The sequence below is a fragment of the Peromyscus maniculatus genome, chromosome 21, assembly GCF_049852395.1.
Source record: "Peromyscus maniculatus bairdii isolate BWxNUB_F1_BW_parent chromosome 21, HU_Pman_BW_mat_3.1, whole genome shotgun sequence".
Classification (NCBI taxonomy): Eukaryota; Metazoa; Chordata; class Mammalia; order Rodentia; family Cricetidae; genus Peromyscus; species Peromyscus maniculatus.
In genome coordinates this window covers 13,063,092-13,089,751 of record NC_134872.1, presented here as the reverse complement: position 1 = coordinate 13,089,751, position 26,660 = coordinate 13,063,092, and the positions used below count along the sequence as shown (strand labels likewise).

Genomic DNA, 26,660 nt, shown 5'->3' with positions numbered 1-26,660 from the left:
GACTTGCTGAGCACAGAGCTGCACAGGGAAGCTGCTGGAAGGCACAAGGACGAACAATGACTGGGCTCTGCTGTGGGGGAGACCCAGTGATCTCCATTACTCACTTGAGAATCTGAGGGCAAGAAGGGCAAGGTTGGCCCACCAACCTTGACCAAGCCCTCTGCCATCCACGCAGGCCCCACCTCAGGCCCCACTCCTAGCTCTAGCTCACATTTTTATGTTCTCAACACCAAAGAAGCTCAACTGGTTACTTTTATTTAAAAAGTGTTGCTAGCTCTGCCTGGGGCTCCTATAAAAAAAAACAAAAAACCAGCCCAAATGAGGCTGCTTCCTGACGCTGACTCTGGGGTGTCGACAGTGCTGGGGCCGAGCAAATGGAATGTGTGCTGAAGGCAGGCACCCGGAGGCCCTACCCCATCCCTCAGGGTGGCACCAGCTGTCCTCTGCCTCTCTTTACCACAGAGGAAGGGAAGGCAGTCTTTGAGATGCTCCGTGGAAGCTGAGCATGGATGGCTTCATCACCAGGCTGGGGCAGTGTTGGCGAGACGCCTCATTCGCCTGGAGTAGGAGAACAGGTGGTCAGCGGGGCCGCTCACAGCTCTGGGTGGCCACCCTCCTAGGGGTGTTCTTTTCTCTAGAGGAGGTGGTGTGGGGCCCATCTAGAAGGGATAGTCTCCAGCCCTTTTCTTGACCTTGCCAGTCTGCTGCACTGGCCCTGCTAATCTTATAGAAACCCTGAGACCTGCTAGGGGATGTTGTTCTCTTCAAGGAAATGTACCCTGGGGCCTGATCCCCACAGAAACTTCCCCTTAAAACTAGGTTCCTAGGGAGAAGATACCCCTGCCTCTGCCAGGGAAGATAGGTGCCTAGGGGTGTACCTTGTGTTCCGGTCTTGATCCCGGATCTTCTTCTCCATCTCAGCATCGGTCAGTGTCTCCAGCAGGGGGCACCACTGATCAGCGTCCCCGGTATTTCGGATGGCAATCTCAACTGTGGGAAGTGGGTTCTCACTGAGGGAAGGGAAACAGGGAGAGGAACAAGGACTAGTTAACAGGATGGCAGCTCGGAAGTCCCCCAGAAACCACTGCTTTCTACTCTGCTGTTCCTTAGCAGATGGCCAGGGCACAGCAGGAAGGCCCACTTCCTTGTCTCTGCTCCTCCCGGCAGCAAAGCCGATGGGCAGCTGCGAGAGGACTTCTGTCACTGAACCTCAAGCAGGATGCCAGAACCTGTCTAGCAGAAACAGTACTACCTACAGCCTAGGCAGTCTCCCTTCAAGGCCAGTTCTCGATAAGAAGAACTGAGGGAGCTGCTGGCTATGGAGGTAGTTTCTTTGGACAGAATAGTGTCTCGGGTACAGCTGACTGATAGAGACTGCAGCCAGGCCTAGCTGCTACCTTACACTGTCCAGCATCAGTACCCACCAAGACCCACTGATCAGGGAAACACCACCAACACCAAAGGGATGGGGGTGGAGTTGTAACAGGATTTCTCCAGAGGCCTCAAGCTCCTCACAGAAGGCCACTGGGTGGGCCTGCTCTTTGCCGTTCTATACACACCTATCCCTTGGCTCACTTCTCACACTAAGCCCCGGAGAAGCCAGCCTATTTGCTTTGAGACAGACAGCTGGTTGGCAGAGAACTGGGCCTAGAGATGATATCTCAGGGCTTAGAGTCCTTCAGGGAGCACCTGACTGCACACTGGAGTATGGGGGTCATCTGTCCAAGCCTCTTGCCAACGGACACAATGGTGTGAAGAAAATAGGAGGGAGGCTGCAAGGGTCCAAGTCCTGGGGACGGGTGGCTGTGCCGCTCTGCACCTCGGTTTCCGAGTCGTAAGAGGCAGCCAAGGAGGTACCCAATGTGTCTCACAGCAAGGCTCTACACAGGTCCTCTCCTCCCTCCACTGTCACACTGCCCTTCCAGCTAGGTGGCCTCCCTGTCACTTGAGGAGATGGCCTCCCCACTCTACCTACAATCTTAGTCAGGTGTGTGCCCACCTGCCATCCTGCAGGACCTTTTCAGCTCTGGGGAAGGAGGAGACGGAGCCCAAGTGATACTTGGCAGATGAAAATGGGATAAACAAGCTGACTGGGCTGTTTCGGTCTTTGTCTGAAATACGGCAGCAGAGTTTACTATCGGGAGGCTTAACATTAAACAGCCAACATTCACTGCAGAGGCCTCTTCAGAGCCAGACAAGTCCTTACGCAGCCTCTCCCAGGCTTCAGGAATGGTGGACTTCACAAAAGCAAACTCCTACACCAGACTGGATTGTAGAGTCACAATTCTTCATCACTGCACTAAGCCAGTATAGGCCAAACCTGGCATCTGAGAGCCCACCCTAGCCCAACTCTGAAAGGTTGGGCTTGGGCCAATTCTTGGCATAAGGGTTTCAGGGACCTTGAGCCTGGATTAAAGCCAGAGTATGGGTGAAGCTGGTTCCACAGACTGGGGGAGCCCTGGCTTCTTGCAGACACAGGTCTGACTTACTACTGAAGCTTGGCTGACAACATCTATACCCACAGGCTCCATAGAACCTGGAAGCCCAAACTCTTACTAGTGACTCAGAGGCCAGGCACCAGTCAGCCCCCACCCTGTGGTCCCAGGGCAGGCCTCTTCTCAGCAGCTTCATTTGGAAATCCAGGAACGGCCCAGGCAGACTCATCCCTCATCTCCAGGTCATCTCCCTTGGGAGGGCAGGCTTGAAAGGCGCCAAGCCCAGGCAGAAGGAAACAAAACATGTTTTTCTCTGAATTTAAATAAGAGCTGGCAAACAGGCCCAGAGGCCCCTTTGTTTACCTCCTTGACTCTGGGAAGATTTCACACCATGGGTTTGTTCAAAAATAGAACTGCTAGAGCTGACCATGAAGGAATGGGCATTGAGCCAACACTAGCTGCCTCGGCTTTATGGGGACACCCAAGGAGAGATGCTGCCCTGAGCCCCAAGTCTGTGAGCCAGGACCCTGGACATTCTCTGACCACACAAACACCCCTTTAAAAGCTGTTAGAAGACGCTAATGGAGTGGATTCGAGTTGACTTTTGATGTAAGAGTTTTGTTGTTTTTTTCTCTGTGTAGTCCTGCCTATCCTAGAACTTAATATGTAGACCAGGCTGACCTCGAACTCAGAGATCTACGTGCCTATGCTTCTCAAATGCTGGAGTTAAAGGTATGTGCCAACATGCCAGATCTGGATGTAGGACTTTTTTCTGTGATGTACAGGCAAGCTAAGAAGCAGTATCATCCTCCCTGTATGAAGAAGAGAATGGGGACTTCAGAAAGAAATGACCTGTCTAAGGCCACTTAACTGGGGGGAAAGGAGACCGAATTCTACACTCACCCTTATATTTGCAAGCCACAGCTGCCATACCCCTTAAGACAGGATGAGAGTTCCACATACTCACTAGGAAAGGGCAATCTGTGGGCAAACTCCTGATACAATATGCCTCTGCATTAGGCAATGGTTTCTAAAATGTCACACACAGAGACACAGACACAGACACAGACACACACACACACACACACATACACGCGCGCGCGCGCACACACACACACACACACACACACACACACACACACACACACACACACACAGCAACCAACTAAAAAAGCCAGGTGAACTGAACTGTTATCAAAATAACAACTTTTGTGCTGCAAAGGACACTATCAAGAGTGAAAAGGCAACTCAGAGGGTGGGAAAAAATATTTACAAATCATACCTACTAAGGAATGTGTATCCAGATTATATGGAGAACTCTTACAAATCAAGAAGAAAAAGAAAAACTGGTTAAAAACACAAGCTAGTAAGATGGCTCAGTGTGAGGTCCTAAGTTCAATACAGAGTACTCACATGGTAGAAAGAAAGAACTTCCTCCCAAATTTGTCCTTTGACATCCACACATATGTATATGCACATATTCCCCCCCCCCCAAAAAAAATAAACTGGGGTTGGGGTGAATGACCTGAACAAGCCACTTTCAAAGACATATATACATAATGGGCCAATAATAATGAAGAGATATTCTCTAGTAGACACAACTCCAGCCTATCACTTGACACTCACCAGGATAGCTAGTCAGAACAGCAAGACAAGCCCTGGCCGGGGTGTAGAGCCTGGGCCCACAGCACTGGTGGGTTCTGCAGGACGCTGTAGCCTCTGTGAAAAACAGCTCAGCAGTTCCTCAAATGCCAGGTATGACAGCTCATCATATGATCCAGCCTCAGAGAAGGCTGAGCCAGGAGGACTGCCATGAACTATATATTAGAGGCTAGTCTGAGCTACAAAGTGCGATCCTGTCTCAATAAAACAAGCGAAACACAAGTTAACCAGGAATAAACAACATAATCCAGAAATATCAGAGAGCCAAGAGAACCGCCAAGAGTGTTTAAACACAAATATACAAATGTCCTAGCATGATTTACTATAGCCAAAAAGTAGAAGCAACCCACAGCAAAACAGGTAAGTCAAATGTATATATTTAATCAATGGAATATTATTCAGCCATAAGACCGAAGTTCTGATAATGCTACCACATAGATGACCGCTGAACACATTATTCTAGGAATATGGCTTATAAGGCCAAATAGTGCCAGCCTGAGCTTTGTGGCGGGACCCTGGCTCCATAGAGTGAAAACCAACCAGACCAAACCAAATATACATTTAAGAAGGCCAGGCAGAGTGACTCAGACCTATAATTCCATCATTTGGAAGGAAGGTAAAAGCATGAAGATCAGAAGTTCAAGACGTGCCTGGGCTACAGAATGAGTTCAAGGCCAGCAACTCAACTCAGTGTGACTCTATTTCAAAATCAAAAAGTAACAAGACGCCGGGCGTTGGTGGCGCACGCCTTTAATCCCAGCACTCGGGAGGCAGAGGCAGGCGGATCTCTGTGAGTTCGAGGCCAGCCTGGGCTACCAAGTGAGCTCCAGGAAAGGCGCAAAGCTACACAGAGAAACCCTGTCTCGAAAAACCAAAAAAAAAAAAAAAAAAAAAAAAAAAAAAAAAAAAAAAAAGTAACAAGACACTAAATCTTTCTTTATCTCAGAACTTGGAAGGCAGAAGCAGGCAGATCTCTGAGTTTGAGGTCAGGCTAGTCTACAAGCATGTTCCAGGACAGCCTTAGGTTCAATCTCTAATAATGCAAAAATTAAACAAAATTTTAAAGTACAACAAATGGCTAAGTGGTGTGGTGTGAATTGTCTCTCAATGGGTTGTTATAAAAATAAAACCCAGGCTGGGCCAGCTGGCGGAGTTCTACTAGGATACCTACCCTCTATGGTACACACCGAAGTAGCCCAAAGGGGTTCTAGCAGGTTCCCCCACCTAACTGCTGATGCTACACCAGCAGAGGACCATGTTTCTGTCCCTCACTTAGGCTCAGCTGCCAAGCCTCTGACCAAGTACACCTTCACCTTTCTGCCCAGCACATGATCCTGGCGGGGCTGTGGGTACAAGCATCCCCAGGATAGACACTAGTGACTGAGCTCCACACAGTGCTTGTAGTGGGCATCCGAGCATCTGCTCTACCCTTCCTAACCCAGCCAGTGCTCACCCCAGCCAGCTTCACCTTAGGCTGTGTGCCCACCCCCAGCCGTTGGGTACACTAGCAGTCAAAGCACACTGGCAGCCACACATAACACACCTGTCTTTCTCCCGTGCCAGACAGGATGCCGTTTGCTGGTCCCTGGCTTTGGAGCAAAGGGGCTGGCTCAGGAGAAGTTATCAGTCATTTTTCTGGAGACAATCTCCTAAGAGCAGAAAGCCCCCTGCTGCCTAACCGAGCTCCATTCCTCATCAAACCCATTTCCCCATATTTGTCATAGCCCTTCTTAAAAACAAGAAAAAGAATTAAAAAATTTTATCTGCTTTATTATAATTTTATGTGTATGAGTTATTTTGCCTCCATATATGTATGTGTACTAGGTGCACATGAAGACCAGAAGAGGGCACCACATACTCTGAAACAAGTTACAGATGGCTGTGAGCCGTCGCCATGTGGGAGCTGCAATTATTCAAGGTCCTCTGCAGGAGCAGCAGCGCCCTAACCTCTGACCCACCCTACACAGCTATGTCAGAGCCCTTTGTCCTCATTCCGGTTCTGAGACGTAGGTGTTGCTCGAGTTCTGTAGGTTCAGTTCTGTACTCTAGGAGCCTGGAGCCCTTCCCAGTTGTCACCCCCTCTCCCCGCCACGCTTCTTGTCCGGTCCTGGCCTTTATCAGGCCATCTAATGCACGGCCATCATGGTCTTGCTCACACATGCCCTGTGACCGGCAGCTCTCTCTGCTACTCTGTGGATACAACCAAAGACAAGGGACCGTGGGATGGGTACGGAAGGGGATGATGGGACATGGGCATGCAGAGAAAGGCAAACTGGCTGCCGGGAACTTAGTGTGCTTTCAACATGAAGTGACAGAGCTTAGAACTTGAAACTTGTTTGAAGGGGTCATGGAACTCAGTGCTTGTCATACTCTGTACATGGCAGAACCCAGGCCAAGGCTCCTTCTCCCAGGGAGGAACTGCAAGGATGATAGGGACCACAATCATTGTCTTGTGGTAAATGGTTAAGAAATCCCGAGTTTCGGGCTGGAGAGATGGCTCAGAGGTTAAGAGCACTGGCTGTTCTTCCAGAGGTCCTGAGTTCAATTCCCAGCACCCACATGGTGGCTCACAACCATCTACAATGAGATATGGTGCCCTCTTCTGTCCTGCAGGCTGAACATTCACAGTATAAATAAATAAATTAAATAAATAAATTAAATCTTTAAAAAAAAAAAAAAAAGAAAGAAAAAAGAAATCCTGAGTTTCACATGTCCGTGAGGTGAGGTGACGCAGTGCTGGGGATACAGGAAACATCAGTTTTGGTTGCTCCTGTCCTCCGGATTTTTAGACTCTGATTCTCATGTGCCCCAATTGTCACTGCTAAGTCTCTTGCAGTGTGGGTAGCATCCCAGCTGCCCAGATGGTACAACACACGGGACTGGTGTTGAGAGCTCACCAGGACATGTTCCAGGAGTCCAGGCAGGCCACGGTGGGAAGGACGTTTGCTTGCTCAAATTTCTACCAGGGTGGCCCTATACTTACTCCCAGGGATTTGAAATCTGAACTCAGAACTAAGGACCACGGCAGAGGCAGGCCCTTCCTGTCTACACCCGAGAACTCAAGCAATGGTCCCTGAGTCCTGACCTAACACCTTTGGATGGCTCCCAGGGGGTTTGCTCTGGGGCACAGGAGAACTGCAGGTGACCAGGAGTTTATCAAGGACCTGAAGCCACTTGGGATCTGATAATGTGAATGCTGCTAAGAGTTGGTAACGGAAGAAAAGGATGTCAGCAGGAGCCATCAGGAGCCTCAAGAAGCTGCATCTCTCAAGCCTTGACCGTGGCACTTGAGGCTGCCACACAGCACCGTGAAGGCCAACACTCGGTACCTGCTGCTAGAAGCAGCCAGCTGCATGTGCACAGTTTCAAAGTGGGCTCCCCTCAACTTCTGATTGTGGATGGGTCCTCTGTGTCACTGTCACTCCAGGACCCGTACAATGTCACCAGGCATCGCAGGACCTCAGACTGGACTCCAGGGAATAAAACCGTCCTACATTGGCTCTCAGGCCTCCTGGCCTTGGCTTCATACAAGGTGAATGGACACTTTGGCTGCACCCACAAATAGGCTTTCTGCAGGAATGGTGAGGCATGGGACAGACATCAAGACTAGAAAACAGCTGCTTGGCCAGTGGGCTACTAGAGGGGTGACAACAAGCAACGCACGTGCCTGCTTAGCATGTCACGGGCTTCGGCTGAGGGGCTCACACCCCTATGGATGTGCCTCGTTCCTTCTCGCTCAAAACTTTATTATTTTGTGTGTTGAGTGTATTGCCTAAATGGATGTCTGCATACCCTTTACGTTCCTTGTGTTCATAGAGAGTACTGAATCCCTATCGAACAGAAGTTCCCTCTCTCCAGCCCCTTTTCTCTTGCTCATACTGACACAAAGTCCTAAGGAAGCTGATTCTTGGGATGTCTGGTAAACCTAGCTGAGTCCAAAACCTACTAACAAACCCCCTGAATTGCCATGTCTTTCCAAAAAGCCCTTTGTTCTTGCTTTTGCTAAGCATTCCAGTTCCCAGTGAAGTCCTTTTCCAATGTAGACAAGAAAGAGGACAAAAAACGTGAGACCAGAGGGAAGGACGAGTGTGCTAGTTATCCTACCTGAAGGCGTAGGTCTTCTGGTGCCAGCTCAGCTGTCCCCGGATGCTGTATGCAATGGTGGTGACAAACTCCCCGCCCAACCCCAGCTCCGAGCACAGCTTCAGGGCGAACTTCTCTGGGGAGTTCTCCTTCTCTGACATGTCCCATTCAAACTGGTCCACCAGGGAGATGTTGCCCACGTGGATGTTCAGCTGCGGCAAGAACCAATAAGCACAGTGAGGGCAGCCCAGGATGCTGTGAGGAGGTGAGGACAAGCCATGCTCGGTTGCCAGGTTGGAGTGAATTCTGCCCGTGACTCAGGAGCTAAGAACCAAGGCTGGCCCTCGTCTGCCCAGTTCCTTGTTTACAAAACAGGACTGACCTCAGGCCCCTCCCAGGTTGTCAACAGACACGGAGGCTCTGAGTTCGCACCTTACCCTCTCTTCTCGTCCCCCTTGTCATCTCATGCCGACCAAGTGTCTTCTTTGTCTTTTACACCCGGGGCGATCAACCTCTATGTAGCTATGCTGACCACGTAGGGTCCTTGGTTCTGTGTTAAGCCACTGTCTATACCCTAAAGTCACTGCTTTACAGCCATCTTGCCAAGCAGCCCACAGGTACACCTGCCCTATTTACTCCTTACCCCTTAGAAAGACATGCCTATTCCCAAACACCAACTCCACAAAGCTGCCCTCTGACCTCCATCCATCCTGGCACACACATACTAGTAATAGTTGAAAAAAATTCAACACAGCAAGACACATGCATCATAGCACACAAACTAATAATGAAGCTAAAAACGCCGGGCGGTGGTGGCGCACACCTTTAATCCCAGCACTTGGGAGGCAGAGGCAGGAGGATCTCTGTGAGTTTGAGGCTAGCCTGGATTACAGAGCGAGATCCAGGACAGAGCTACACAGAGAAACTGTCTCAAAAAAAAAAAAAAAAAAAAAAAAAAGTAATAATAAAACAAACAAATAAATGAAGCTAAAGTGACCCATCAGGATGACTATTATCAAACAAGGAAGGAAGGAAGGGAGGGATGAAGGAAATTAGGGAGGCAATAACAACTTTTGGTGACTATGGGGAGATACTGGAACCTTTATGCATTGTTAGTGGGAATATAAAATGGTTCAACTGCTGTGCAAGTTTGGTAGGTCCTCAAAATATTAAAGGACAGCCAAGTGATCTGGCAATTTGAACTTATGAGTATAAACCCCGAAGAACTGAAAGCAGGATTCAAACAAGTATTTGAATTATGAAATATTTCTGGCCCAGTACTTAATTAGAATATTACATCAATGCTGCACATCTCACTAAGGGCTTTCATACTTCACCACCAGCTGCTTTCACCTTCTAACTGGGGGACTGGCTCAGCACCCGACAGAGACATAGCAGCACTGGCTGTCCTACCCTCAATGTGACACTTCACTCTGAAAAGTCAGCCCTCCCATTCCTGAGGACACAGTCGGGCTGTCGCTGAAAGATGCCTTCCCAGAAACTGCATCTCAAGCAAGGAACCCTGACAGACTTCCAAGGGCTGAGTACTCTTTGCACCTACCTTGATGATGACGCGCTGGTCAGACTGGTCCTCCAGGATGCTGTCTGTGGGGTAGGACTCAATCTGCTGTCTAATGGCAGAAGCAATAGCTGGCACAAAAGTCAGCGGATTCAAATCCAGGTCGTCACAAAGGATTTCTGAAAACATCTCAGGAGTCATCAGCTTCTCTGAAATCAGAAAATGCAGACACTCCAAGCTTTGCAGAGCCTCATTTTATGGTGCTCACACCTGTCCTGGCTCCTCCCATTTTCTCCTCCTTTGTCAAACCTCCCCTCATGCTGATGTGGATGACTGGGCAACTGAACGTGGCCTTCCCAGACACTCAGAGCAGCAGAGGAAGAAGCGTCCTTTCCCTTCTGGCCCACATCGTTCAGATACCTGCCCCTGGGGAATCTTCCCATGGTTCACCCCCTAGGAAACCAGAGTGTGCTCTCAGAACCACACTTGGGCAGTCAGGATCCAGGCCACGACCATCAACACCGGGATCCCTCTATGTTCTTTTGCAGCCACAGCTACTTGCCTCCCGCCACTCTTCATCTGTGACATGTTTCTATAATTTGAGCATTTGAAGAACTGAAATCATACCTTACGCAACTTTGGGAGTAACTTTTTTCTAGTCGGAAAAATTCTTCAGAGAAGCTAGCCATGGTGGTACATACCTTTAATAGCAGCAGATGGGAGGCAGAGGCGAATGGATTGCTATGATTTCGGGGCTAGCCTGGTCTACATAGTGAGTTCCAAGCCAACTAGGGCTACATTCTGTCTCAAAAACGAACCAACCAACCAAAAGTTCTCCAGAGATCCATGCAGGCTGTTATTTCCTTTTTTTTTTTTTTTTTAAAAGATTTATTTATTTATTATGTATACAGCATTCTGTCTGCATGTACACTTGCAGACCAGAAGAGGGTGCCAGATCTCATTGCAGATGGTTATGAGCCACCATGTGGTTGCTGGGAATTGAACTCAGAACCTCTGGAAGAGCAGTCAATGTTCTTAACCACTGAGCCATCTCTCCAGCCCTGTTATTTCCTTTTTATTGCTGATTAGTATGCTGTGTGTTGGGGGGGTGGTGGTGGTGGTGGTGGTGGTGGTATCACATTTTATTTAAGTATTTACCCACTGAAGGGCATCTAGGCTTCTTCTAATTTCTGGCTATCATGCATAAAGTTTCGGTCAACATTCACTTGCAGGTTTCAGTGTAAACAGATGCCTTCAGAACTTCTCTGAAGCTGCTCACTCATATAGTAGCCAAACTGTAAAACAGGTTTAGGTTTTGAACGGTTTTGCAGTGCAGCCTAGATACTTACATTTGCACCAGGGTGAGGGACTCAGTTCTCCCCTTCCTCACTGGTATTGTCACTAGTCTTAATGTGCAGGTCTGGAACAGCGAATCAAGCAGAACTCCTTTCCAGTGTTTGTCCCCATCTGAGTAGCTTCAGTGAAATGTATCTTCATGTCTTCTGTCCTCGTTCTAAAGGACTTTAGACTTATTTTTATGTCTGTGGTTGTTTTGTCTGCATATGTCTGTGCACCTCTTACATGCCTGGTGCCTGGAGAGACCAGAAGGCATTGGATTCCCTTGAAATGGAATTACAAACTTGCTGTGGGATGTTCTGTATGCTGTGAATATGTGTTGCTCTGATTGGTTGATAAATAAAATGCTGATTGGCCAGTAGCCAGGCAGGAAGTATAGGCAGGATAAGCAGAGAGGAGAATTCTGGGAAGAGGAAGGCTGAGTCAGTAGACGCTAGCCGGCGGGCCAGGAAGCAGCATAATGGCACACAGGTAAAGCCACGGGACACACGGCAAGATATAGATGAACAGAAATGGGCTGAGTTTACATGTAAGAGCCTGAGCAGTTTTAATTAATATAAACTTCTGAGTGATTATTTTATAAACGGCTGCGGAGTCCAGAGGACTGGGCAGGACCAGAGAAAACTTCAGCTACACAGACCGTTGTGAGTTCCCATGTGGGCACTGGGAATTGAACCTGGGTCCTATGGAAGAGCAGCCAGTGCTCATAACTTCTGAGTTAACTCTAGCCCATGTCCTTATTTTAAATAGTTTGCTTTGAGTTTTTACACTCTAGAGCTGACTCATAGGAGGAAGGCGGAACCTGAAATTCACATATGACGTTGTTATTTGTATTTCTTTTTTTGCTGTGCTTGCTTTTTTGTTAGAGCCTCACAAATGCAGCCTAGGCTGATCACGATTGTGCAATCCTCTTGCCTCTACTTCCCAAGTCCTAGGATTACAGGTACACGACAGAGGGCCTAATTTTAGAAATGCACTTTTTTTTTTTAGATAGGGTTTCTCTGTGTAGCCCTAGATGTCTTGGAACTCCCTAAGCAGCCTCGAAATCACAGCAATCTGCCTACCTCCATCTGCCAGTGCTGGAATTAAGGACATGGGCCTTATAAAATATAATGTTTCTCCGTGGTTTTTTCAAATACTCAAGTGTTGTTGATCCCTCCTCACTCCCTCTGCCTGCTTTTTCCATGCTGATTTTTTTTTCCATCCACATTCTATGTTGCTGACCAGACCAAGCCAGCCATTAAAGCCATGTACAACCACACATTTAATTATTTATTAGCAGCTGGGAGGATAAGGTATTGCTTATTCTTTGAAAGCTGGAAGCTTAAGGTAATGCAGGCAGGCAGTCTTCTCTAATGAGAGCTCATTCTTGTTATGTTGGTTTCATTGCTACAAAGGTAGACTGTCATTAAGTGTGTCCTCAAGTTTCTCTAAATAACTTCATTTCTGCTTTTTGTCATGAGTTGAAGCAGTGTGAGGCCTCAATAGAAAAAAACCTTACTTAGTAGCCAACCTTGAACTTCCCAGCTTTCAGACACACAGCAGAGTGAATTGCTTATATTTATTTATAAATTGCTCAGGTTCTGGTTATAGCCAAAGAAAACCAACTAAGACACATGCCCAGTCCACAAGGAATAGTGCACAGGGGCAGAGCCAGGATGAACCCAGAATTTGCAGCCTTAAGAACCATGCCACAAAGTTTCAAATGTGAAGACGAGAATCTGCCTGACAGGCAGGTGGCTGGAAAGTGGGCCAATTTCATATAAAGCCCAGGCAAAGCTGACTATCCACATACCATTCATGTTCCAGGTAAAGGCATCCCGCAGCTTCTGCCCATCTATCTCCATGTCCAACCTGATGGGTACCAGCACCTCAGGCTGTGATGCATTCTCATGGATCACGGCTGGATCATGGTCATCAAAGCTGAAAGTGAAACCACAGCAGCTGTCAGTCAGGGCTCCAGGGTTCCCTATGCCGAGGTCCCCAGGGACACAAGTTTCTAGCTTCCCTTTGCACTGTGGGTCACTGTAAATATGGTTGGACGGACAGGCCATTTCTTATAGGCATCTGTCATCTAACACTGAGGCAGCACAGAAGAGGTTACAGGGGTCCCGAGGCCAGTTAATGGGAGTGTGTGTGTGTGGGGGGGGGGGGGGGGGCAATAACAATAAGCTCAAACACGTCTAGGGTTAGGTTCTGCAACAGCGTGGGGCAGTGTGCTTCACAATGCACCAGAAGAGCCAGGAAGCTGCGGCCCTAGAAAGAAGAAAACCTAGACATGCCAGCTTATGCCTGTATTCCCAGCACTTGGGAAGCCGAGACAGGAGAGTTGCCAGGTCAGACTCATTGTAGGTCACTGTAGGGTACAGAGTGAGACCCTGTCTCAAAACAACAAAACTACCCCCTTGCCCCTGACGCTCAGCAAACACCTCAGAAGAGGGGTGGAAACCACTAAGGCCTTAGGGAAAGCCGAACGAACCTCTTGGGAGCAATGCCCTGCTCACACCTTGACTTGTGATCTCTGTCAGACTCCTGCCTTTAGAAGAGGAGAGCATAAATCTGCACTGTTCTAAGCCACTAGTGTCTTGTCTCAGCAGCCACAGAGAACTGACAGAGTGGGAGCCATGTGGATATCACCCCAACCTTCCAGGTTAGCTGTGGGCATCAGATGACCCATACAAAGGCCTAGGGACTATGTCCCCAAGAATTACACTGAGATGCTAGGGAAGGGGGGAAATGGGAGAGAACAGAGCGAGCCAGGGAGGCTGGGGAAAGCCAAGGATGATGTCCTGGAAGTAAGGGAACAGCATCTGAGGCAGTGGCGGGTAGCATTTGTGAAAACACGGGTCACTGCACAGGGCCTCTCTGGGAATGAGCCTAAACGCACTGGAGAAAGAAGGGGGGCATCTGTGCAGAGCCACGCACAGCAGCGCCTGCTCACCACAAGGGGAAGGTTCGCTTCTTGTCCCGACCCATGCGGTTCCTGTTGATGGTGGTGGAACATGGCACAGCGTCCAGATGGTGGGAACTGTTGGGCAGGGTGGGTACCCACTGGCTGTTTCTCTTGGCCTTCTGTTCCCTGGAGAGACAGAGAGAGAAAGTAACCCCTTCAGACCAGGAGTCAGGTTCTGCTCTCTTGGACTTTACTCCAGTTCAGTGGGCACTACTGTGCCCCTGCCAGTCTCCAAGCTCCTGTGGAGGACAGCTGCACATTTCTTACACTGTAGGACTCTTCTTGGCACCTAGAGGTACCTGTGTGAGAAGGGCACAAAAGTATTAGATACAGGGTGGGGCACGGTGGTGCAGCCTTTAATCCCAGCACTCAGGAGGTAGAGGCAGGTGGATCTCTTTTGAGTTCCGGGACAGCCAGAGTTACATAGTAAGACCCAGTCTCAAAAAACAGACAAAGAAAGAGGTATTAGATACAGCCAGGCACAAGGTGGCCCTTAACCACGGCCATGATGCTCGCAGACATGGTTTGCACAGAAGCACATCCCTAATCAGGGAAAGGAGAATAAGACAGACTTTCCAGAATGCTCTGGAAAGGGGAGTCAGATGCTGAGTCAGGGCTCAGCGGGCAAAGATCTGCAGAACGGAGACGTGACATGATGAGGCCAAGCTGGCTTCTCTCTCCTTCCCGCTCCACCCTCACTCAAAAGATGGTGAGGCTGTCAGCTGAAGGGGGGTGGGGGTGGCAGCAGGAGGAAGACACTGTCGCGGTGAAGGGCTCCAATTACAGCGTCCCTTGAGTTCTTGCCCAGCTGCTGGCTAAGAGTCCCTAAATGCCTAAAAGGATTAATGTGATTGATTTCTGAGGCGATGTCTTGATATGCTGCCCAGGCTGGCTCTGACTTCCTGGGTTCAAATGAAGCCTTCTGAGGAGCTGGGGCTACAGAGATGGCTGGTTGTGATTTTAGATGTGCTGGCCATCCCAAAATGTACTGACAAGGCTTCTAGTCTCTAAACTCATGAACTTACAAGTGAGGAAAATGGATTGATAAGTATAATCTAGGAAACAGCACTGGAGATAATCAACCAGCCCATGCAGCATGAAAAACTCTCTCTTTCCCCAAAGTCCAGGTTGCCGTTACTATTGGGAAAATTCCCAAAGCCACTCCACACTAGGACCCTCTACGCTTTGCTTGTGTGTCTTTCCTAGTGAGACCCTGGCTGGCGGATAGGGAGCCACTGTGTGCTGCCCACTGTGCCTTAGCTTTAACTGTCTATTTGACACAGCCCAGAATCACAGAGGAGGGTTTCAACGAGGAACCTAGATCTAGGCTGGCCTGAGGGCATTTTGTGGAGAATGGTCTTGACTGCTAGTTGATATGGAAAGAACCAGTCCACTGAAGGCAGCACCATTCCCTGGGCTGTATAAGAATGTAGGAGCTAGCTGAGGCATTAATCCTAGCCCTCGGGAGGCAGAGGGAGGTCGATCTCTGTGAGTTCCAGGCAAACAAGGGCTACAGAGTGAAATCCTGCCTCAAAAAATAAAATAAAAGCTGGGCGGTGGTGGCGCATGTGTTTAATTCCAGCACTCGGGAGGCAGAGGCAGGTGGATTTCTGTGAGTTCGAGGCCAGCCTGGTCTACAAAGTGAGTTCCAGGATAGGCGCAAAACTACAGAGAAACCCTGTCTCGGAAAAAAACAAAACAAATCAATAAAATAAAATAAAAAATAATAATCAAAAAAGGAAGAATAAAAACCAGGTTAATGATGCAAGCAGGCAGGATGGGTACATGTTTCTCTTGCCCTTGACTGTGGATGTGAGGTGACTAGCTGAGTTCCTCCCTGGCTGCCCCTCAATGGTGAACACTTGAATTGTAAGCCAAATAAGCTTTGTCCTGCTTCGAAGTTGCTTTTTGTCCGGGGATTTTAGCACAGCAGCAGAACGGAAACCAGAACACTTACCTCTCTACCCCACTATTGCACTTTCTAATAAAGGTCAGGACTTCGTCCTTGGGGGCAGAGCCTTTAAGTGTAACCTTTATTCTGAAGAAAAAAGCTAGGGTCACTTAACACCTGTCGTGCTAAGGTCTGGGAGCACCCTCTGGGCAAGGGTGGGCAGGGAATGAACCACAGTGCCGAGTTTGGCCAGGACCTTACCAAGTTTACAGCACCACAGGAATGGCTCTGACCTTAAGGTCTGCTTTCACCTTTGAGACCTGGACCACAGCCCGCATCTGCACATGCTCAACAGCTGGGCCAGCAAGCCCAGTTTCCATCTCAGCTCTGTGGACCAACGGTTCATGAGAGTGCGAAATTTTAAGTAGCAAATTCTTAAGCCCTATTCAGATTAAATGAGTATCCATCTCTGGAGAGGGCTGGCATTCTTTGCACCTTCCAGACAATTCCAGTGCAGCTGGGCTTGTATCTGGAAACTGCAGCTCTTCACTATTTAGTCTGCTGTGCTGACCCCACTCCTTGGCCCTCAACTCCCACCTACCCCCAACCTTGCTCCTATTAAAAGAACTTCCCAAGAATCCTAAGAGGGGACAAATTATCCAGTGACAAGATAACCGCAAGGCCCAGTGTCAGGCTGACGGAGCAGTGGAGCCGCTTACCTCAAACACTGGACACCCCACCCCTGTTTTGGCTTCCAAGGCAATGGACATCTACTCCCTCAGCTGGTCCTCATATGACACAATCCAGAAATTGTTTACCGCTGTATAAAGGGTTCCCAGCTGACATGTGCAAACATAAAAGTGTCATCCAGATGTACATAATTCCCTTCTGTGACTTCCTGGGAAGGTCTAGTTATCCTTATGTTCTTACCACATCCCGTGGGGAAAACAAGAATCTGCTGAGCATGCGTCTACAGCGCCCACCAGCCTGGATGCATGCCACCTTCTCTGGGGGCTGAGGGGGACCAGAAAAGCAATCTAACAACAAAGATGAAGACAAACCCGGATGGAAATGATTTTCCACAGCCACATCACTCTGAACAATACCTTCTTCCCTTCCTACTCTCTGGGTTTTGTACAGTAACATTTGTTTCTTTTCTTGCTCTGTTTTTTGATAAGGTCTCCTCACTATGTAGCACAGGCAGGCCTTTTAGTCAAGACCCTCCTGCCTTCACTTGAAAGTTCTGGGATTACAGGTGTGGCCTCAGTGACTAGCTTTTATTATTAAGCTTTGAATTTTTAAAATGACATGAGTGACTGGGGATGTAGCTCAACGGTAGAACATGTTTTAGCGAAGAGGCCCTGGGCTCCATTCTCCACTCCACCCACAACAGAACAAGATTACAGAAGAGGACAAACATTCTTCCCATGTTTGTTTACCTCTTGTATTTCTAGATGTGGACTATATTCTAGTTATTTGTATTTTATGGTCTGGGGTGTAGCTCAGTGGTGGACACAAGCTCATGGAGTCCTGGGTTCAACCTCTAGCACCACTACCCCCTCCCCAAATCTATTGGAGTTCTCAGTCTCCAGTCTGAAGTCTAGATGTGCAGACACTACACACCATACAGTACATTTTTAATTACTCGCCTTTTGAGTGCCACAGATACTTTCATAAAGCTCCGTTCTAGGCTGGGAAGATGGCTCGGTGGGTAAAGGCACTTGTTTGGGAGTATGGTAATCTGAACACATGTAAAGATGGAGGAAACCAACTCCACAAAGCTGCCCCCAACCTCCACATGCATGCCATGTCACACACGTGCAAGCTCTCCAGCCCTACGATAATAACGCATGAAAAAGTTATTTTTAAAAAATAACTCCAGAGATGTAACATGGATTGCTAAATGGTCTTATTAATAGAAAACCTGGAGCCAGATACTGGGGTGAATGCTGAAAGATCAGAGAAGCAGAACAAGCCACAGCCAACCTCACCTTACCAACTTCTCAGCCTCTAGAGTGCAACTTCCTGTTTACTCATGCCTTATATACCTTTCTGTGCCCTGCCATCTTCCTTCCTTCCTTCCTTCCTTCCTTCCTTCCTTCCTTCCTTCCTTCCTTCCTTCCTTCCTTCCTTTCTTCCTAGTGCTGGGATTAAAGGCATGTGCCACCATGTTTCCAGGGCGGCCTTGAACTCAGATCCAGACAGATCGCTGCCTCCCAAGTGATAGGATTAAGGGTGTGTACCACCACTGTCTTGCCTCTATGTCTATGTCTAGTGGCTGGTGGCTGGCTCTGTCCTTTGACCCCCAGATACGTTTATTAGGGTACACAATATTTTACCACACAGAGGCAGGCAGATCTCTGAGTTTGAGGCTAGCTTAGTCTCCAGAGTGAGCTCCAGGACAGCTAGGGCTGTTACACAGAAAAACCCTGTCTCAAAAAAAAAAAAACAAAAAAACAAAAAACAACAAAAATTTTTTTCCTGGCTGGGTGGTGGTGGTGCACGCCTTCAATCCCAGCACTGGTGTGGGACAGGCAGGTGGTCTCTGAGTTCAAGGCTAGCCTGGTGTACAGAGTAAGCTCCAGGACAGCCAGGGCTACAAAGAGAAACCCTGACTCAAAAACAAAACAAAAAAAGTTTGGACCTGAGGATATAGTTCTTGCCTGATGCACATAAAGACCTGGGCACCATTCCCAGCACTATTATAACCAGGCATGATGGCACACACTTGTAATCAGAGCATCCAGGAGGTGGAGGCAGGAGGATTCTAAGTTTAACACCATACTTAGCTACACAGCAAGTTTAAGACCAGCCTGGACTACATGAGACCCTATCTCAAAAAGAAAGAAAAGGCTCTTTCAAAGTTTTACCTGTGTACATTCAAATCTTATTTCTTTTGGGAGTTTATCTGAGTCACATTTTTTTTTTTTTGGCAAATGAGTCCGTTTCAGAATATTCCAGAATTCAAGACTTGGCCTCTGTTTGTTAAGAATTCCAAAAGATACAGAAGAAACTTAGAAACCTAGGTCAGGCAGTTATAAACACAGTGAGTAAAGTGTTGAAAGACATTTCAGTTCACTTTAACTTGTTCTTCATGAGAAAGCCCCACCCACCGCATGTCCCTGAAGCCTACACACCGAGATCAGGAGGGCGTACCTGAGGTAGGTGGGGGGCTCTGTGCTGATGGACACAGCCTTGTATTTCTCATCGTTGCCATCCAGAATCTCTTCTACCTCTGAGGCTTTCAGCAGCGTCACACTGGTGGCGAGGGTGGTGTAGCCGTGATCTGTAAGCAGAGAGACCCCACTGTGGTCATCCTGCAGCAGTGTGAACAAGCTGCCAGTCAAGTTGATACAGCACATGAGGTCCTCACATGCAGGAGGTGGGGAAAGCAAGGTGACAACTCACTACTGCTGAGTGCTAGCCTCTTCCAAAAGGGCAATCCAGACTGAGGCTTCACCTAGACATCTCAGTGGAGAAAGCCTCTGGTGGGCTGGATTTGGACAAATTTGCCTCTTATGAGCACTAGCTCAGGGGCAGACATGTTTGGGGTAGCTGCAGCTTGGGGGCTGCCAGGAAGGCTTCAGAGTAACACCCCAGTGGGAAGAGGTCTGACACCACCACAATCTAAAACACAAAGCAAGGTAGAGATAGAATGAGAGATGAATCCTTTTCTTTTAAAACAAGAGCCCAGAGAGAGTTGGAAAGAACTGCTTCACACCAAGCAAGTTACCATCCCTGAGTCAGGCCAGATGTGCTGTCTGGAAAGTAAGGCAGGACTTCATATCACGTGATCCCCAGCTCTTCTAGGGAACCTTTGTCAAGAGCTGCTACTTATCTGCAGGACCTGCTTAGCTTTGCTGGAGGACTCTGGTTATAGGGAAGGAAGGCACACCGCAGAAAGACCACTAAGACTTATGGGACCTTAGGGAAGGGCTGGCAAAGTTAGGCAGCCACCATGCTAGTGACTGGACTCCACTTGTGGCAGAGGAGACACAAAGGAAACTGTTTTAGGTAACAGCGGATCTCTTTCAGTCGTGGATAAAAAGCAGCTCTGGCTCCTGCATTAAAAGAACCCCCAATATACCACAACAGACAAAGCTACATTTGCACCTACAGACGAGACACACTACAAAGTGCTAGTGAGCACACATGCATGCACGTACACACGCACCCAGGCCCACGGCAGCTCTCTACAGGGTGCCTCTGCTAAGTGGAAAGCAGTTTTGCCACCTGCCAGACGGCACGTGGCACCATCCCCAAATGTCCCTGCTGGAGGCCCCAAATGTCTGAAGAGCATCTTCACTCTGCACAGAGTTGCCACAGCCCAGAGCTTGCACTGGTTTCACTAGCACCAGGAGGCTCACCCAGCAAGCCCGGCCCAGGGCAGGCCACATGGAATGGGTACATGCACATGAGCTTAGCACACTGGTTGCCAAGATGAAGTATTATGGGATAAATGTGCTCTGGAGGGAAGCGGTGAAAGCCCCAGAGGAAAGTGAGGGGACCACCATCTGCTACTAGGGCTGCACGGAGGTGACTACAGCAACACACTCACAGCGAATGGCAGCAAATCACAGCATTCCTAAAACGTTTTGAGACCAACATGTCTTCACAGCACCTGCTACTGCCCTGGCCCCGGCCCCTCACGCACCCACTGGCCCAGCCAGGAACACACAACAGCGGAGCACCAAAGACTCCCCATGACGCTCTCACCTGAGTCGTGTGCGCTGGCAGGGTGGCCTGCCCCGGGATGCTCCCTACCCAACTAAGGTCAGGCTGCAATGAAGACACTGGAGTGAAAACGTTTTATCTTCATGACATAAGCGAGTGGTTTTGAAACAGGTTTACAAACCCTCGTGAAGACGCACCCTTAGTGTTAGGTTTTGTTTTTTTACCATGTGACGATGCAACTATTTTCTTCCTCTCTTCCACAGTGGCTAGTCGCCTCCAGAGCGAGGGGTATCTCTTGTACAGAGAACCTCGGAACATACGGAGGTAGTTTCCCACCTATGAGTAAAGCAAGAAGGCTCATTATGAGGGTCAGGCCATCTATCACTATGCCGAAGGGCTCTGGCATAGAGGATTTGCTGGATCAAGTATACGAGATACAAGGCCTCCAGACGCCAGCCTGTCAGCAGTCATAAAACACATTCTGCTGACATCAAGGGTTCAGCAGCAGTGCACATCTGGCTAGAATCTGTATCCTGACATCAGAACCAAGTTCCAAGAGGCCTGGCCAGATGTCTAATAGGGCAGATCCCAGACCTCAGTAAGAAGCTTGTGATTTTGATCTGGACTAAAGAGTTTTTGGCACTTTTCTGAAATCTAAGACTCCTGTGACCTTCTTTCATCTTAAGAAGCAGACTTTGATATTTTTACAAGGCAATAAACACCAAAATGTCTCTAATTTTAGACAGATGCAAGATAATTTGTCCTGCTGCCTGGGTTGCTTTATTTAGTAACAAAACTCAAACCAGAGACACCAAAGAATCTTCCAGGGTCTAGAAAGCACTGTATTAATAATCAGTAGACTATCACAGAAATCACGACTTCCCCCAAGCAATAGCTTCAGCTTGTTTAGAGCAATACTGTGAGTACGGCCTTCATGAAAGCTAGGCCTGCTATTGTCTTAAAGACCCATGGTCTCACTGACTTTTCAGAAATGATGTCTGCAGAGCCACACTACGGGGACAAGCAGGGGACAGGGGCAAGGTGCTGGCTCCATCTGCAAATCCGGGCCTCTTTTCTCCCCTCTCAATGTTTAAAAACTCTGATTGTTTTTTTTCCTGAGACAGATTCTCACTATGTAGCCTTGGCTAGCCTGGAACTGGCTATGTGGACCAGGCTGGCCTGGAACTTACAGAGATGGGCCTGCCTCTGCTTCCCAAGTGCTGGGATTAAAGGTACATGCCACCACGCCAGGCCCTCCAGTCTGAATTCTGCTCTAGAGGATCACTCCTATTATTTTTTCATCTTCTCTACCCATCATAGCATATATTTATTAAGAGAAAGTCATTTCTCCACTTTTCTTCCAGGAGAGATTTATAGAAGTCCGAGTTGCTGAGTCCAGAGCCTAATGGTCTATATAGAGAACAGCAAAGACTCCTTGGAACTATTTGGTTTGTGGGTCATTACTATCCAAAGGTAAAGTACGGTTTTCATTCATTTTAAAAAACAAGTCGGAGCTGGAGAGATGGCTCAGTGGTTAAGAGCACTGGCTGTTCTTCCAGAGGTCCTGAGTTCAATTCCCAGCAACCACATAGTGGCTCACAACCATCTGTAATGAGATATGGCACCCTCTTCTGGCATGCAGGCAGAACACTGTATACATAATAAATAAATAAATAAAGGAATGAATAAATAAATCTTTAAAAAAAAAAACAAGTCGGCAATGTTGCCCCCACAGCTACTGTGAGGGTCCTGTAGCTTCCTTCCTAAGGAAGGAAGAAGAAGCAGGGCTTCTGTACCAGAGTCTTCCTTCCTTCCTAAGGTCCCTTCAGGGCTTAGGACACTAAGGCTAGACAGCTTGGCTTTTCCTAAATCAGTCTTTTCCCTCTCTGGAATACAAAATAAAGATTTGGATTTGGGTATTCATTCTTCAAAGTTCTGTGACTTTTGTGGCACATGGCAGGATGGCGCTGACACAGTCAGACCACGGCAGATGCCCTCCCACAGCAGATGCCCTCCCACAGCAGATGCCCTCCCACAGCAGATGCCCTCCCACAGCAGCTCCTCAGATGCCAGACGCTGCTAGCGCTGCCATGTCTGGCCCAGGTGTCTGAATGCTGTAGTCTTTGTCTAAGAGGAAGGGGCCAAGGACCGTCATCTAGACAGTACTGCCACAGGAACCACAGAAAGGACTACACGATCCTAAGCTCTTCCCAAAACCAAAGCCAGGCCCCAAAGAGCAAATACCACTGTCCATTTTGGTCTCAGGATAATTATTCTCATTCAACTGGGAGGGCCAAGAGTAAACAGGCTGAAAGAAGATTGTGGTTAGCTTTCTAAAACCTAAAACATGCTATGACGATGACCTCAAAAAGCCATTTATCTCCAGTTTAAGCATCTCATACGCATGAGAAAAATGGGACCAGCCAAGAACAGAGTTTAATGGAAGAGCACAAAGCTCTAGGTTCAGTTCCGAGCATGAGAAAAAAGAGAAGTTTCCCACCCCAGTTGATCAGCTGTCTTTTAACTGCTCCACCAGATGAGAATTTTCTTTTCAAAACTACCACCACCCACTCAGAGTTAGGGCCAGATTTACCCTTTGACACGCTTATCAGGTAAATGTTTCTTTCAACAAGCTGCTCTGTATAGACTGCTGAAACTGCCTTACATACCCTGCATTTGAGCAACTGCCCGTCGGCTAACAAGGACCATTCCCAGCTGTGGGAGATGGACAGGCACTGAGTGCTGTCCCCAGCACAGCCACTGGGGAAGAGCAGCACTGAGGTGAGGGTGACACCACGTCACGGCACTTCCCACTTGTTTAGTGAAAATGGCAACGCTTAAGTCCTGAAGCCTGACATGACAGCACTGGCCCCATTCCCTGATACAGCTATGTCAAGAACCACGAGGGGTCCTTAAAGCCTCCGTCTGCTGTGAGCTTTTAGTCATCATGCAGCACTAAACTGTCAAAGACAAAATAAACACCTAGCAAGCAACCAAAATCCAACCACACACTAATGAAATGGAGGAGATGGCACTGGAAACAGCTGCCGGGAGGTAACGGTTGGCATCTGAAATGGCTTTAGCTCTCCATGGTGGACAGCACTCACCTCCTCACATCTGCATTTTATGCCCAGATCTTTCTTTTTTTTTTTTTTCTTTTGAGATAGGGTCCCACTATGTAGGTCAGGCTGGACTCAAACTCACCCTCTTCCTCCACCTCCTGAGGGCTCAGATTAAAGGTGCACCCCAGTGACTGGCCGCCCATATCTTTTCTTTCTTTCTTTTTTGTGAAAAAGAGGAACATAAACTGATGTGGTGCATATGCTATTATTGATCCCCAGACCTTGGGAGTCAGAGGCTAAGTGGATTTTTGTGAGTTCAAGGCCAGCCAGAGTTACACAGTGAGACCTTGTCTCAAAACAAAAAGGGGGGGGGGAGAGCAATAAACTAGTTGGTGGTTGCCCTTAGATGGAAGAAGGCTAGTTTGCGACAATTTGTAAAAAAAAAGAAAAGAAAAAAAGAAAAGAAAAAACAAACAACAAAAAAACTTCAGACAACTTGGCTGGTCCAAAGGGCCAGTTGTAGGGTTTTCCTAAGAAAACGTGTCCATCTGCTTCAACAGAGGCTTTCTCTTCTAGTTATGAATTAGCGATCCTTCAGATTTACCCCCTATAAAAACTCAAAAGCAGCTCACAGATGTCCAAAGTGTTGGTGCTTCTGGCCCCGGGGCCTCATGTACCCAAAAGCAAACATCCTTCTCCAAGCACTTTCTACAGATAATAAAGATCATAACGCTTCCGCAGCCCACCTCAGAGGCAAGAAAACAAAGAGGTGGGGTGGGGATGGGGGTGGGGGTTAGGCCTTCCTAAGCCTCAGGCTAACAACTAGATTTCAAGACCATGGCAGTGGGGCGCGAGAGAGCTGCCCAAGGGTTCAAGAGCAGAACCGCACCTCCGCCGCCAAGCACCCAGGGGCTCCCGGGACATCCTTTTCGCATCTGCCTGCAGTGTCCCGGCTGGACGCCCCAAGCTAGGGGCAGTCGCTTTGGGGTATGGACAATGTGAAGTGTGGTCAAGTCAACCCCGAGGGTCAAGCGTGTGCCGGCCACGCCCACCAGGCCACGCCCCAGCCGCGAGCACGCGCCCGCCTCCGCGATGAATGGAGGCGCGCGCTCGGGGTCGGGGAGGGGGGGCGGCGCGGGAAACACAGGCCCGCTCCGGGCTCGAGCCCGCAAGCCGGTGCCCCGGAAGCCGAGAATGCGCCGCGGGCTACCTCGGAGCCGATCATGTAGAACTCGCCGTCGTCCTCCAGCTGGAACTTGACGGGCTTCTGCCCGAAGGTCTTGCTCAACGCCATCATCATCATGGCGGCGGGGGAAACCGGCAGCCGGGGTCGAGCTGGAAAGAATCCGGTGGGCCGGGGCGGGGCCGAGGTGCGTTGGACCGAAGGGAACGGAGGCCGGGAGGTGAAGGGCGGGCCGGGCGGGCCGGGCGGGCGCTCGTGCCACTACTGGGTTCCGGGGCGGCCGCGGTGGCGGCGACGACGAGCAGGCCACTCTCCGTACGCATGCGCGCGGAGGGGGGGGGGAGCTGACGCTAACGTGCGCGCCGCCGCCTGCGCAACCCGAGCCCGACCGCGTTCCCGCGGGCCCTTAAAGGAACCCGAGCGCTTTTCGCTCCCGGGGCTACCTCCCAAGTCCGGTGTGGAGGAAAACTTCTCAGCGACATAAATAGCCACGGAGGCCCTGCCTCGGGCGGTGGCTTTCCTAACCGCACAGCCAGGGCTGGCGCTCCGCCCAGGGGTGAAGACAAGAAAAGAGACGATAAGCGGAGAGAAGGACCGCTCCATCTCTGGAAGCCCGAGAGAGCCTGGGTGGGATGGCGACCCCAGGCTAGACCTCAGGTTCTCCACCCGAAAGTTCTCTAGGAATAGCTGCACGCCCACAGCTGTTCCCGAGGCAGTAGGGAAGAATGGCAGTACTGGATGGAGGTTGGTCCTATTCAGAGATTCAGGTGGTGTGCCAAGTGAACGGGGAAGGGCCGCTTGCATTCTTCCCTTAGCTCTGCAAGCTTGGTGCCCACAAAGCCCAGCCCTGCTCGGTGCGTGCCTCTGTCCCTTGGGCCTTAACAGCCCTGAGGGAAGACAGTGCCGCTGGAAGATACCCATGCCATCCACCATCTGTTGAACAGAGCAGTGACTCAAATATGTTTGGGCAGTGTTTATTGTAGCACATTACAAGAGCTAAGTTACAGCCCAGCCTAGGCAGCTATTCAGCAACAGAAGAACGGAAAAGAAAATGTGGTATAGGCCAGGCGTGGTGGTATAGGCCTTTTAGTCGCAGCACTTGGGAGGCAGAGGCAGGTGGATTTCTGTGAGTTAGAGGCAAGCCTGGTCTACATAGTGAGCTCCAGGACAGCCCAGGCTATGTAGAGAAACAGTGTCTCAGAAAACAAAACAAAATAAACCAACAAAAACAGAAAAAGAAAGTGAAATGTGGTGTGGACACGATGGAATTTTTTTTTTCAGCCACAGAAACGAAATTATATTGCTTGTAGGAAAATGGATGCAACTAGAGATAATCATATTAAACAAATTAAGCCAATCTCAGAAAGACAAGTATGTTTTCCCCTCATTTGTGGTTTCTAGATTTTATATAGATGCATAAATTATGTATTCCACAGAACATGAAAATAAAAGTGACATTGTGTAGGCGGGCAAAGGGGCTGAGAGGAGCTGGAGGGGAGGGAAGGTCCGGGGCAAGGTTGGGGAGTGTGCAAAACATAAATGCTTCTGTGAAAGTTGAAAAACAAACAGTGGCCAGTTGTGACACTAGTGACTATTTCACAAGGGTCAGGCTAACGAGATTGCAGTTGTGACCGAAGTCACTCTGAAGGAGATGCCAAAGAGCTAGGAAGGGCCGTGGCAACCATGAGTTTTGTCCACTGTTCCATAGCCATGGGAACCAGAGTTTTAAGTTAAGGGCCAGGCCTGCTGGTGCCCACCTTTAATCCTAACACTCCAGAATTCCAGAGTTACAGGCAGATCTCTGAGCTCTAGGACAGCCAGGGACATATGAGATCATGCCCC

The 26,660-nt window shown here is 49.0% G+C and overlaps 1 protein-coding gene across 2 annotated transcripts; it reads right to left on the bottom strand.

Moving 5' to 3' along the window:
• Positions 1-234: 234 nt before the first annotated feature.
• Smarcb1 (SWI/SNF related BAF chromatin remodeling complex subunit B1) lies at positions 235-25,201 on the bottom strand. 2 transcript variants are annotated; one of them, XM_042266359.2, is made up of 9 exons: positions 24,846-25,201; positions 20,798-20,909; positions 19,056-19,185; positions 13,997-14,134; positions 12,851-12,978; positions 9,742-9,908; positions 8,202-8,392; positions 879-1,010; positions 235-558 (listed from the first exon to the last, which is right to left on the bottom strand). In XM_042266359.2, the coding sequence occupies exons 1-9, from the start codon at positions 24,936-24,938 to the stop codon at positions 519-521; spliced, it is 1,131 nt and encodes a 376-aa protein (XP_042122293.1). In that variant the 5' UTR covers positions 24,939-25,201; the 3' UTR covers positions 235-518. The 2 variants fall into 2 exon arrangements, with proteins under 2 accessions (XP_042122293.1, XP_042122292.1); XM_042266358.2 differs by having other exon boundaries at positions 20,771-20,909; positions 24,846-25,148.
• Between the last annotated feature and the right edge of the window lie 1,459 nt (positions 25,202-26,660).

Excerpts from the sequence above, each read along its gene's own strand:
- Smarcb1 (XM_042266358.2), bottom strand. The coding sequence starts at position 24,938 with ATGATGATGATGGCGTTGAGCAAGACCTTCGGGCAGAAGCCCGTCAAG. Across the intron at positions 12,979-13,996 it reads AAGCGAACCTTCCCCTTGTG|CTTTGATGACCATGATCCAG; the intron begins GTGAGCAGGCGC and ends TTTCACTTTCAG. Across the intron at positions 9,909-12,850 it reads CTTTACCTGGAACATGAATG|AGAAGCTGATGACTCCTGAG; the intron begins GTATGTGGATAG and ends TTCTGATTTCAG.